The 14304-nt window shown below is 42.0% G+C and overlaps 1 protein-coding gene across 1 annotated transcript; it reads right to left on the bottom strand.

Moving 5' to 3' along the window:
• Window positions 1-1887: 1887 nt before the first annotated feature.
• On the bottom strand, window positions 1888-4499 carry SMCO1 (single-pass membrane protein with coiled-coil domains 1). Its single transcript, XM_084639718.1, has 3 exons — window positions 4443-4499; window positions 4199-4348; window positions 1888-2655 (listed from the first exon to the last, which is right to left on the bottom strand). Exons 2-3 carry the CDS (start codon window positions 4291-4293, stop codon window positions 2232-2234), a joined length of 519 nt encoding a protein of 172 aa, XP_084495844.1. The 5' UTR covers window positions 4294-4348; window positions 4443-4499; the 3' UTR covers window positions 1888-2231.
• Window positions 4500-14304: the final 9805 nt, after the last annotated feature.

Raw genomic sequence — 14304 nt, 5'->3', positions numbered from 1 at the left:
ACTGTAAAGAGGTACTCGAGGAACTAACAAAACTGAGTGACTAGGCAACAGAATGGCAGACAAACTTCAACAATGACAAGTGCAAATAATCTCTCTCTCTCTATATATATATATAAAATGATGGGTTCTAAATTAGCTGTTACCACTCCAGAAAGAGATCTTGGAGTTACTGTGGATAGTTCTCTGAAAACTTTAGCTGTGTTCAAAAGGGCTTACTGAATGTTAGGCGCTATTAGGAAAGGAATAGAAAATCAAGACAAAATATTATAGCACCAATATTTAAATCCAGGGTGCACCCACACCTTGAATAGTGTATCCAGTTCTCGTCTCCACATCTCAAAAGAGATATAGTGGAACTGGAAAAGGTTCAGAGAAGGGCAACAAAGATTATCAAAGCTATAGAATGGCTTCCATATCAGTAGAGCCTAAAATGAGTAGGGCTGTTAAGATTAGAAAAGAGATGATTAAGGGGACATATGACAGAACGGTATAAAATAATAGTGTGGAAAAAGTGAATAGAGACATGTTAGTTATCCTTTTCCACAATACAAAAACCAGGGGTTAGGCAATGAAATTAATAGACAGCAGGTTTAATACAAACATAAGGAGGTACTTTTTCACACCACACACAGTCAATCCGAAGAACCCATTACCATGGGATGTTGTGATGGCTGAAAGTAAACTGCGTTCAAAAAAGAACTAGATAAGCTCATGAAGGATGTGTCCAGCAACTAGAATGGCTATTAGCCAAGAGGGTCAGGGATATGACTCCATGCTCAGTGTGACCCTAAACCTCTGAATGCCAGAAGGTGAAGACATGGGTGGATCTCTCCAAAATTGCCACTGTCAGAGTCAGGATACTGTGCTATATGAACCATTGGTCTGATCCAGTATGGCAGTTCATAAGAAATCAACAAGATGAAATTCAGTAAAGATAAGTGTAAAGTACTACCCTAAGGAAGGAAAAATCAAATCCACAACTACAAAATGGAATAACTGGCCAGGGTTAGTGCTGCTAAAGAGGATCTGAGGGTTATAGTGGATCATAAATTGAATATGAGTCAAAAATGTGATGAAGTTACAAAAAGGGGTAATATCAGTCTTGGGTCTATTAACAGGAGTATCATATATGAAACACAGGAGGTAATTGTCCTATTCTAGTCAGCACTAGTGAGGCCTCAGCTGGAGTAGTGTGTCCAATTCTGGGTGTCACACTTCAGAAAAGATAGGGATAAACTGTCGAGAGTCCAGAGGTGAGCTGCTGTTGCAAAAAATAAGTTGTTTAGAAAACCTGACCTATGAGGAAAGGTTAAAAAAACTGCACAAGTGTAGTCTTGAAAAAAGACTGAAGGGGACCTGGTAAATCTTTAAATACGTTAAGTGCAGTTGTAAAGAGGATGGTGATCAATTGTTCTGTATCTTCACTGAAGGAAGGACAAGAACTAATAGGCTTAATCTGCAGTCAGGGAGATTTTAAATTAGATATTAGGAAAACTTTCTGGCTATAAGGGTAGTTCAGTTCTGGAATAAATAGGCTTTTCAGGGAGATTGTGGAATCCCCATCATTGGAAGTTAAGTACAGGTTGGACAGACACTTGTCAGGGATGGTCTTAAGTATGCTTGGTCCTGCCTCAGGATGGTGGACTGGACTTGATGACTTCAGGAGATCCCTTGCAGTCCTATATTCCTAGGATTCTGTGAAAATACTGATTTTCCACAGACCAGTAACACACATTAAACAATAAACCAAGGAGTTTTATTACAAGAAATTAGTGTCTCTGTTGCATACTACAGTTTACAGCTTTCATAGACATGCAATGAGAATACAAAGTACAGTAAAGCAGATTTTATGCTGGAAAATGTTGGCATTTGAACTCTTCAGCATTATGCAAGTGTCAAAATCTTTAGCTAAGAGACAGAAGAATCTTTGTGTCCTTCCCAGCAGCCTCTGGCTACACATTTACATGTACATACTGAGCTTGTACATGATGGTGATGAAAATCTTTTTGACTGGTGTATTGATTCTGGGAATCTGCTTGGCTTTTCAGACTCATGATACAGATTAGCATGTCATGGTTGAGAGTGTTTGTATGTATGGATCTGTGTGTTGATATACACATGCACGGAAGTAGTTGGGATATGTAATTGCATGTTTATGTAGAAACCTCTTTAGGTTGTAAGCTTGTTTGTCCTAAGTGGGTAAGGGAATTTTAAGAAATCTGCCACATAGGTTATTTTTGGACAAGGGTTACTTTCTTTTTTGGATCCCTCTGTGCTCTGCCATTCTCTACCACCTGTACAGCACACAGCAGGCTCTCTTGGAGGATCTGGTTCTTCACCACCTTGGTTATCATTGTGCTGATATCACTGGTGTACTTTTGCCTCTGGTTAGCTGGGTAATACTGTGCTTCAGAGCAATGTATGATGAAAAAGGTGCATAGAGCTAGGACATCTCCTTCTTGCAGCCCCAGCATCTCCAGCACAGCTTCCCACACCAGTCTAATTTTCTGGTTCTTGCCTTTGTGCCTCATGACAGAGGCTAAGGTGGGGAGGCCTCCCGCCAGATCTGGCAGCTTCACTCTGACACGGGAATGTAAGCAGCAGAGCATTTCACTGACATAGCTGTAGAAAAGATTTATCTCCACTGAAGTGAACCTGCCATGGAGATGGAGACAGAAACCACTTCTTAGACAAAAATACTTCCCATATACTTCAGTTCATTCCCATTTAGGTAATAAGTGGAGAATTCATGTGATCTGTAACCCCAGTAATCCTTGGTAATGCAACCATCACATCACAGTAACCCTTCTACTTAAAAGGCAAACACACAGTTATCATTTTCAACAAGGAGTCCGGTGGCACCTTAAAGACTAACAGATATATTTGAGCATAAGCTTTCGTGGGTAAAAACCCCACTTCTTCAGATGCATGGAGTGAAAATTACAGATGCAGATATAAATATACTGACACATGAAGAGAAGGGAGTTACCTCACAAGTGGAGAACCAGTGCTGACAGGGCCAATTCGATCAGGGTGGATGTCGTCCACTCCCAATAATAGATGAGGAGGTGTCAATTCCAGGAGAGGCAAAGCTGCTTTTGTAATGAGCCAGCCACTCCCAGTCCCTATTCAAGCCCAAATTAATGGTGTTAAATTTGCAAATGAATTTTAGTTCTGCTATTTCTCTTTGAAGTCTGTTTCTGAAGTTTTTTTGTTCAAGTATAGCTACTTTCAAATCTGTTATAGAATGTCCAGGAAGATTGAAGTGTTCTCCTACTGGCTTTTGTATGTTACCATTCCTGATGTCCGATTTGCGTCCATTTATTCTTTTATGTAGGGACTGTCCGGTTTGGCCAATGTATCTACACCATCAGAGGACCCAACCACATCAGCCACGCCATCAAGGGCTCATTCATCTGCACGTCTACTAATGTTATATATGCCATCATGTGCCAGCAATGCCCCTCTGCCATGTATTTAGACCCCAGTTCTGCAGAGGATTAAGCATGTGTGTAATTTTACTCATAAGTAGTCCCACTGAGTTCAGTGAGACTACTTATGTGCCCATAGTTACACATCTGTAAGTTTTCATAGGATCAGGTCAGAGTTATCTAAAAGTAGCCTGTTTTTCAAAGCACTATGCACCTGAGCTACCATTGCTTTCCATGGGAACTGTGAGTAGCTCAGGACCTTTTAAAAAAAGCCTGTTATTTAGATGTCTAAATATGGATATGGGAGCCTAACTTCAGGCACCAAAATGTGAAAGATTTGGCCTTATTTGCTAGCAGAACAAAACCAGGGCATTAATAAGATTCTGATTGTTACTGCTTATAGTGGGACACAATTATCTGAAAGATTTTGAAAGAGCATATGGTGTCTCTGGTATTCTTAGAAATGGTATAGGTTTTTAAGATATAATAATATTTAGTGCATATTTAAAATTTCTTTAGAAGTTTTTGCACTTGGAATGGAATTTGCCTTGCATTTGCTGAGATCAACAAACTATATTCTCTTGTGGTAAAAGGCAATTCAAAGCCACATCCCTGGATATAGAAAGAGTTTTATTCTTTTCACTCAATGTAGCATAAGCCTATTCATCTTCACCTGCACATATACAATTTACACGTTTCTCAATTCTCTAATCTCCCAGCTGATGCATGGAGGGGAAATTGAGCTGTTTTTTAATTCTGTGGCTCACCTGTCCTCCAGCAAGGATATCCACATCTCATCCTCGTCCACCTGCTTCTCCAGGGTTTTATCCTGAAACTGCAGCTTCTGTGTCAGTTTATCCATGGCAGAGTTCAGCTCTTTGAACTGAGTCTCCACAATCTGCAGCCTGTTTTCCACCCTAAGGAATATAAGAACTGGAGTCATTATTAGAATCAGTATATCTGAACTTCTACACTGAAAGAGGGCTCCATTTCTGCTGCATTATGACTAACTTCAGATCCAGTTTAAGATTCCTCCATTTTACTTGGAAGTCATTCTGACTCCTTTTGAAGGTGTTTGCCAGTTGAGCGTCAGTTGCTTGATGTAGTCTGGGTCCTTTAGAAGTAGTCATAACATAACCTTGACAGTCTTTGAAGACTATCTGAATTAATGTATCAGACACCCTCATTCTTATCATAAGAGATTAAATGTCTACTAATAGTGACCTATCAAGCTCAGTCTAATCTCATTGAGGGTTTCATTTTAGGACCCAAATTGATCCTATATAACATTTAAATCAGCCCTGTATAAAATCTACCATGAAAATACAATAATACCTAATACTTAAATAATACTGTAATACTTAAAACCAGCCTTTTCCTTGCCTCCTTCAGTACCATGGCTGGTGACTTCCTAGTCCCTACTAACTCTCCCTACATAGGTGCTAGAACTAGGGGTGCTACTACACCCCCTGGCTTAAAGTGGTTTCCATCATATACATGGCTTATAGGGTGGTTCTATGGCTCTCAGCACTCCTGTCCTTCTACTGCAAGGTTTTCCTTTTATAGGAACATATTTCCCCAGCATGCTTTTCTAGAGGTGGCTCTTTAAATATGGCAGAACCAAATAGCTGCAGCACAAAAAAGGCTATTTCCAGCTAGTAAGTGCTTGTTATGTTTTCCTTCTGATTTCTAAGAAAGTGGTTCTTAGGGGGTTTATTCCTTCGCCCACTTACTTCCCTGGTCCTTCTCGCATGAACAGAGAGCAACAATACCCAAAGTCCAAAGGTGCAAACAATTCGATGTTTATTGGGGTGAACTTCCAGCAAGCATGATTCCAGTTTCCTTCCTTAGTATCCTCCTTCCCAGCTCTGACACCACAGAGCCTTACACCTGTGTCCCTGTTCCCATTCCTGCCCTTAGCCAAACATGATTCCAACTTCCTTACTCCCATTCCCCCCTTTAGCAAAACATGATTCCAATTTTCTTACCCCCATTCCCTGTTCCCATCTCCCCCATCCCCACCCACTCACTTCCTCATTGACTACAGATTATATAGTAAAACTTGAGTTCTGCTTAGCTATACCTTAACCAATCATTTTCCTGAAATTTAACTAACCAATCCTAACATATTGTAACATGATTATTTAACCAATTATATCCCACCACCTTAATTAGTTTACACCCAGCAAAATTAATTATACAGCACACAGGAACAATCACAGAACCAGACAGAGATTATACAGACACAATAGCAAAGTGGAAACTATAATGACAAGACAATACAGAAGTGAGGGTTTCACATCCCAGCTATTGATAAGTGAGTTCTTGCCAGACAGGATGCTATCAAACTAAGTTTCCTTTTACATTTTCTAGGCACTTCCCTTTCTCTGGAGGTGATAGGAATACAATCCTGTCCTGATAGTGCCTAACAGCCCAATAGCACCTTATTTCAATGTGACTAGTTTGGAATGTGAGGATGTGACCGTTCGCTTCCCAGCTTATGGCTGCCTCTGCTGCTTAGCCAAAGGCCTTAGCCTAAGAACAGGGTCTCAGACTGTCACAGTAAGAGAAGGCCCTTACACCAGCAGATAGTGATTTTGATTCCTTCTTTTATACCTCTAGAACTAGCCAAGCGACAAGAATACACCTAAATTCTTAAAGTACAGGCCTTTGCAGACAGGCCTGAATATCTATATCCTAACACTCCATCCCTTTTTTTTCTTTTTCTTTTGGGATCCTCCTGCCCAGGTATCCCTGGAAAAGCATAGGACATATGGCGACACATTTCCTGATAGGGCCAGGCATCAAGGTGGAAGGTGTCGATATTCCATTTGTCCCACTGCCCCTTGTGTAGTATAGTGCCCTGCACCTTCTCTCATACGGGCATACCACACCTATTCCAATTAGTGTTCCAGACTTCCCATTAGAGTGGGCCTGAGAAGATTGGGTCCGGGTTGTCTAGTACACTGCAGGGTTTGGAGGGCTTATTACATTACTTATAGGTTATCTCCCTATGCAACGTAACACAAGTACAGTTAACAATTCAAAATCCACAGCAACACTGAGTCCTGACCACTGCAGTATGGTCCAACATCCAAGACACCCCCAAAACACTGCCTCTCCTCCTTCGATGGGGTCACGATCTTGTGTCCAGTTGCTGGCAGTTGCAACAAGCTGCCTCTGGAGGTTTTGCTTGCTTTTGTCCATATCATAAGTCCATTGAATGTTCACAGAGAAATGGGATATTGTCCAAACCAACTTGACCACTTGGTATGGAATCAGGCAGTAGGCACTGGCTTATTTACAGCAATAAGATTCACAGATCCATTTGTGCACCAAAGTCCATATAGCAGCATGTAGATGTGTGTAGTTTGGTTATGAGCTGGTGTAATTGTGCCCCCAGTAATATGTACATTCCCAGCAAAACACCTTATACACAGGTTTCAGAGTAACAGCCGTGTTAGTCTGTATTCGCAAAAAGAAAAGGAGTACTTGTGGCACCTTAGAGACTAATAAATTGGTTAGTCTCTAAGGTGCCACAAGTACTCCTTTACCTTATACACAGTACACCCAGTTGTCCACCCCTTGCATAGGCCATTGATCCTGCTCCTCTATAGTCATAGGAGAGGGGCACATCCAAACATCTTCTATTGATTTACACTATTTTACACACCCCTCCATTGATTCCCAGTGAGCTCCTCCCCTTTTCATTATTTCCATAGGGCTTGTGGGGGCCACCTTAGTTGCCATTCCATTTCCAGGTACCACAGTAGCTATTACACAGATGCTGGCCTCCTAGTTGAGCATTTTGCATTCCCATACACATCTCCCCACCAAGGTCAGCCTTTTGAAGCCATCCCCCCACCCACATCATGAGGTTTTCTGTTCATTAAAACACAGCAATGCTAGCAACAAGACAAACACCACAGACAAACAACACAAAACACAGATCCATGGTATTCTGGGTTATTCTTCTGCTGGTGCCAGCTTGCTTGTAGAGTGTCTGAAAAACAAAAGAAACAGCTTCCACCCCCATGGTGGGGACAGACTATTGCTTAATAATAATACCACTTTCTTTTACAAATTTCCTTGCTAATTGCAGGAAAAACAGAAGAATTACCTCCAGGCTGTCCTTATTTCGTTCTATAGTCAGGCTAGTGAATTACCTCACTCACTGGTCATTTATGAAATTCATGAGATGGTGTACCTCAGTTTCCCCTCTTGTACAACAGACCAAGTTTGCAATAGTTTCTCTGCTGTACCAAGCTTTAAGTTTATTCTCAGGTAATAGCTGAGACACAGCTTCAGATGTTAGCACTGTACACACATACACACCCCCCTTAAGGTTAACCTGTCCCCTTTATTTTCAGGCTTGACTTGTTTTTTTCACCTCCCTTTCCTGGAGGGCCATAATCTGAGTCTTCTAGTAGCTTGTTTGCTGACCGGATGTATTCATTATTTGCAGCTCCTTTGTGCCCATCAGCTAGGTAATTTGCATTTACACAGAGGCTTACTAGCTTGCTTCTGGATCCAAAGCTGTTAGCAGCTCAGACACTGTCTTAAAAGGGAAACATTTTACTTCCATCAGAGTTCTGATTACTTTCCACTTTCATCTCCTGCTCCAAAACACACACAGATCTGAAAAAGAAAGCACAACCTATTGTGGCCCCTTTTGAAGCACTATTAGGATTTTAATGAAGTACCATGTTTTATTTCAGGTTTCAGAGTAAAAGCCATGTTAGTCTGTATTCGCAAAAAGAAAAGGAGTACTTGTGGCACCTTAGAGACTAACCAATTTATTTGAGCATGAGCTTTCGTGAGCTACAGCTCACTTCATCAGATGCATACCGTGGAAACTGCAGCAGACTTTATATACACACAGAGAATATGAAACAATACCTCCTCCCACCCCACTGTCCTGCTGGTAATAGCTTATCTAAAGTGATCATCAGGTTGGGCCATTTCCAGCACAAATCCAGGTTTTCTCACCCTCCACCCCCCCACACAAATTCACTCTCCTGCTGGTGATAGCCCATCCAAAGTGACAACTCATTACACAATGTGCATGATAATCAAGTTGGGCCATTTCCTGCACAAATCCAGGTTCTCTCACCCCCTCACCCCCCTCCCAAAAACCACACACACAAACTCACTATCCTGCTGGTAATAGCTCATCCAAAGTGACCACTCTCCCTACAATGTGCATGATAATCAAGGTGGGCCATTTCCAGCACAAATCCAGGTTTTCTCACACCCCCCGCCACCCCCATACACACACAAACTCACTCTCCTGCTGGTAATAGCTCATCCAAACTGACCACTCTCGAAGTTTAAATCCAAGTTAAACCAGAACATCTGGGGGGGGGGGGGTGGTAGGAAAAAACAAGGGGAAATAGGCTACCTTGCATAATGACTTAGCCACTCCCAGTCTCTATTTAAGCCTAAATAAATAGTGTCCAATTTGCAAATGAATTCCAATTCAGCAGTTTCTCGCTGGAGTCTGGATTTGAAGTTTTTTTGTTTTAAGATAGCGACCTTCATGTCTGTGATTGCGTGACCAGAGAGATTGAAGTGTTCTCCGACTGGTTTATGAATGTTATAATTCTTGACATCTGATTTGTGTCCATTTATTCTTTTACGTAGAGACTGTCCAGTTTGACCAATGTAAATGGCAGAGGGGCATTGCTGGCACATGATGGCATATATCACATTGGTGGATGTGCAGGTGAACGAGCCTCTGATAGTGTGGCTGATGTTATTAGGCCCTGTGATGGTGTCCCCTGAATAGATATGTGGGCACAATTGGCAACGGGCTTTGTTGCAAGGATAAGTTCCTGGGTTAGTGGTTCTGTTGTGTGGTATGTGGTTGTTGGTGAGTATTTGCTTCAGGTTGCGGGGCTGTCTGTAGGCAAGGACTGGCCTGTCTCCCAAGATTTGTGAGAGTGTTGGGTCATCCTTTAGGATAGGTTGTAGATCCTTAATAATGCGTTGGAGGGGTTTTAGTTGGGGGCTGAAGGTGACGGCTAGTGGCGTTCTGTTATTTTCTTTGTTAGGCCTGTCCTGTAGTAGGTAACTTCTGGGAACTCTTCTGGCTCTATCAATCTGTTTCTTTACTTCCGCAGGTGGGTATTGTAGTTGTAAGAAAGCTTGACAGAGATCTTGTAGGTGTTTGTCTTTGTCTGAGGGGTTGGAGCAAATGCGGTTGTATCGCAGAGCTTGGCTGTAGACGATGGATCGTGTGGTGTGGTCAGGGTGAAAGCTGGAGGCATGCAGGTAGGAATAGCGGTCAGTAGGTTTCCGGTATAGGGTGGTGTTTATGTGACCATTGTTTATTAGCACTGTAGTGTCCAGGAAGTGGATCTCTTGTGTGGACTGGACCAGGCTGAGGTTGGTGGTGGGATGGAAATTGTTGAAATCATGGTGGAATTCCTCAAGGGCTTCTTTTCCATGGGTCCAGATGATGAAGATGTCATCAATATAGCGCAAGTAGAGTAGGGACTTTAGGGGACGAGAGCTGAGGAAGTGTTGTTCTAAATCAGCCATAAAAATGTTGGCATACTGTGGGGCCATGCGGGTACCCATAGCAGTGCCGCTGATCTGAAGGTATACATTGTCCCCAAATGTGAAATAGTTATGGGTAAGGACAAAGTCACAAAGTTCAGCCACCAGGTTAGCCGTGACATTATCGGGGATAGTGTTCCTGACAGCTTGTAGTCCATCTTTGTGTGGAATGTTGGTGTAGAGGGCTTCTACATCCATAGTCGCCAGGATGGTGTTATCAGGAAGATCACCGATGGATTGAAGTTTCCTCAGGAAGTCAATGGTGTCTCGAAGGTAGCTGGGAGTGCTGGTAGCGTAGGGTCTGAGGAGGGAGTCTACATAGCCAGACAATCCTGCTGTCAGGGTGCCAATGCCTGAGATGATGGGGCGCCCAGGATTTCCAGGTTTATGGATCTTGGGTAGTAGATAGAATATCCCAGGTCGGGGTTCCAGGGGTGTGTCTGTGCGGATTTGATCTTGTGCTTTTTCAGGAAGTTTCTTGAGCAAATGCTGTAGTTGCTTTTGGTAACTCTCAGTGGGATCATAGGGTAATGGCTTGTAGAAACTCGTGTTGGAGAGCTGCCGAGCAGCCTCTTGTTCATATTCCGACCTATTCATGATGACAACAGCACCTCCTTTGTCAGCCTTTTTGATTATGATGTCAGAGTTGTTTCTGAGGCTGTGGACGGCATTGCGTTCCGCATGGTTTTATTTGCATTTCTTTTACCCCTTCTCCAATATACACTGCACACGTCCTGGGAAAATGCACATTCCTTCCATATAGTTTAACCTCCATAACATTATATTAGCCATATTAATTTTACACAAGGTGTAACTGCCTCCCCCATGCCCACAGAGTTTTCATGCAAACCCGCCAAAGCAACAATCTGATCCCCCAGAGCCATCCCAAGGCTCAGTGTTCCCATCATTCCTCCCCTTTTCTTTTTACCTGTGCACATACAAAATTCTCTTTTACCTAACATCCCTTGCACTGTGATTACTCAAATACATAACTGTACCCGATTACACTTCCATCTTGTACAACTAGACACAACCAGGAACAGCCAAGTTAAATTCCAATAGAAACCCCTTCCATCCTTTAGTGATTTTGATTACATTACCCAAAAGTCAAATAATTTTGATCAGATTCTCTCTTTGCCTGCTGCCTGCAGCAGTTCCTTATAGACCATTTCTGTGGGAAAAGGGCCCATTTTCCCTCAGAATAGCTGTAAAGGCTTCTGGAGACAGAAGCGTAGTGATGGTAGTAACCACTCTACCTGACCCCCTTGGATAATTTAATTACCAAGCTTCCATCCAATATGACTGCACAGAGTTGCACATACAGTTACATTTATATAACTGGGTTTTATCATTAAACAAAAACTTCCTTCTTGACATCTCACATAAGTATCCAAAGTACCCTCCATTAAAACTTCAGAAAAACAAAAGAGTGTGGAAAGGCAGGTTGCACTTAGAAACTTTTTCTTTTTCTTTCTCTCCACTCCCCCAGGACCAAGTCCCAGCTCCAGTCGCTAAAGGTCATCTGTTAACTCTGCTTTTGACTATAGACCCTTTTGTGCCAAATCATCTTTAACTACCCCTAACTAATTTACAACCCTTCTGCAGCCCTTGCTGAAGCAGCACCAAACTTGAAAGATTACTGGCAGCTTCCCATAATGCTGCCCTTACTTCAAACCTCTCACAAGCAGACTGAAGTGCCTCCTTTCCCTGGAAGGCATTCAGTCCCCATGCGCAGAGACCTTCTTCCACTACCCATGTACCAAGGAGGGTGGGCTCCTCAGCCACCCCCCATCCCTCTGGGTCCCCTAACACTTCCTCCATTTCCTTTTTAATCTCATCCCAGGTTGACAGCTGTACCTGGTATGGGCTCTGGTTCTCCCTTATCCATTTATCCAAAAAATCCTTTACCCTGGCTTGCCAGAACCCGCAACTACCATCACGAGAGTTCGCAATACTCCCTCCAAGCAGCTGCGCGGACTGTTGGGGAGGGGGACTTACAGGTTGCCACTCACCTATCCAATGCGATGCATCCGAGTCACGGCACCAAGATGTTAGGGGGCTTATTCCTTCACCCACTTACTTCCCTGGTCCTTCTCGCATGAACAGAGAGCAACAATACCCGAAGTCCAAAGGTGCAAACAATTCGATGTTTATTGGGGTGAACTTCCAGCAAGCATGATTCCAGTTTCCTTCCTTAGTATCCTCCTTCCCAGCTCTGACACCACAGAGCCTTACACCTGTGTCCCTGTTCCCATTCCTACCCTTAGCCAAACATGATTCCAACTTCCTTACTCCCATTCCCTGTTCCCATTTCCCCCTTTAGCAAAACATGATTCCAATTTTCTTACCTCCATTCCCTGTTCCCATCTCTCCTCCCCCACCCACTCACTTCCTCATTGACTACAGATTATATAGTAAAACTTGAGTTCTGCTTAGCTATACCTTAACCAATCATTTTCCTGAAATTTAACTAACCAATCCTAACATATTGTAACATGATTATTTAACCAATTATATCCCACCACCTTAATTAGTTTACACCCAGCAAAATTAATTATACAGCACACAGGAACAATCACAGAACCAGACAGAGATTATACAGACACAATAGCAAAGTGGAAACTATAATGACAAGACAATACAGAAGTGAGGGTTTCACATCCCAGCTATTGATAAGTGAGTTCTTGCCAGACAGGATGCTATCAAACTAAGTTTCCTTTTACATTTTCTAGGCACTTCCCTTTCTCTGGAGGTGATAGGAATACAATCCTGTCCTGATAGTGCCTAACAGCCCAATAGCACCTTATTTCAATGTGACTAGTTTGGAATGTGAGGATGTGACCGTTCGCTTCCCAGCTTATGGCTGCCTCTGCTGCTTAGCCAAAGGCCTTAGCCTAAGAACAGGGTCTCAGACTGTCACAGTAAGAGAAGGCCCTTACACCAGCAGATAGTGATTTTGATTCTTTCTTTTATACCTCTTGAACTAGCCAAGCGATAAGAATACACCTAAATTCTTAAAGTACAGGCCTTTGCAGACAGGCCTGAATATCTATATCCTAACAGTGGTCTATTTTCATATTTCCTATGAATAATATAACTAAAAGAGGTATCTTGATTTTAAAGTTTCTCCATGTGACCTCTATCAGAAAGTTTATTTTATGAGGTGCTATTGTGTTGAACTTATGTCAAAACACGAGGAGGCAGGGAACATGCTTTATATTCCTTCACTGCTGTTCTGTAGATGTAAAGGCGTGGAATATGCTGGTTACCGTCCATTTTGATAGTGTTCCTCAGGAATAATTTAGGGTAACAGCTTAACTAAGTTCCTAAGATCCCAGTTAAATTGTTCTCCCGAGGTGCAACTTTCGGGTATTTCTAGGATCTTGAAGCTGTTGAAACACTTTAGACTGAAAGGTTTTTTGCCTAGATTTCATAAAAATAACAAGGGATCCCACAACTGGCCAAGTATTGATTAATTAGAAGTTCAGTTAGCCTTGATTTATTTTTTTTATTGGAATGAACTTCAGGCTATCTTGAAAAACTGTCTATGGCACCTAATAGCTATTGAATTGCAAGTCTCTGTTCCACAGCAGTCTGGTCCATGGGTATTCTTACTACTGTTTTATTCATTTTGCGATAGTGCTGAGGAGCCCAAGTCATGGACCAGGACCCTATTATGCAAGGCACTGACTGTATAAACACAGAATGAAAAGACTGGTCCTGCTCCAAAGACTTTGAGATCTGTTGCATTTGGTGAGCTCCCTAGACTAAGAGTATAATTCTTTGCCTTACAAATATTACATTTCCTGGTCTATTTTTTCACCTTTATCTGATGTTTTTGTAATGCCAAAATATCCAGTAGTTTTCAGGTCATAGCATAATCTCTGTCTCTTTTCACTTTAGGTGGTAGGAACAGTTGATACTCAAACCTATTAACAGCTGATTTCCACCCCCTTTTTTTCTGTAATATACAATGAGAATTTTTTTGGCAACTAACTTCAAATAAAATTTTGCGTTAACCATGCTTACATCTCATTTTACTCATAAAAGTGTAAACATTTTCATATAAATGTTTGCCAAAAGGGAATTTTAGGCTAGTAACAGAGATTTGTTTAATCACAAAGGAAATTTGTTTAATGAGAAAATGAAATTCATGTTGGGCAGAAATAGAATTAGCTTACAAAGGTCAGAGTAACTCATTTCAGTAGAATGGGTCTTTGTCCCCTTCTAGTGGCTGGTTATCACACTTATTCCTTAATGTAATAGTCAGCACACCAGCTCCAGCAGTACAGTAGTACTTCATTAGCAGTGA

The sequence above is a fragment of the Lepidochelys olivacea genome, assembly GCF_965140295.1.
Source record: "Lepidochelys olivacea isolate rLepOli2 genome assembly, chromosome: 9".
Taxonomy (NCBI): domain Eukaryota; kingdom Metazoa; phylum Chordata; order Testudines; family Cheloniidae; genus Lepidochelys; species Lepidochelys olivacea.
Note: the sequence above shows the minus strand (reverse complement) of the source record. Positions and strands in the feature narration are given on the sequence as shown.

Excerpts from the sequence above, each read along its gene's own strand:
- SMCO1 (XM_084639718.1), bottom strand. The coding sequence starts at position 4,293 with ATGGATAAACTGACACAGAAGCTGCAGTTTCAGGATAAAACCCTGGAG. Across the intron at positions 2,656-4,198 it reads ATATCCTTGCTGGAGGACAG|GTTCACTTCAGTGGAGATAA; the intron begins GTGAGCCACAGA and ends TCTCCATGGCAG.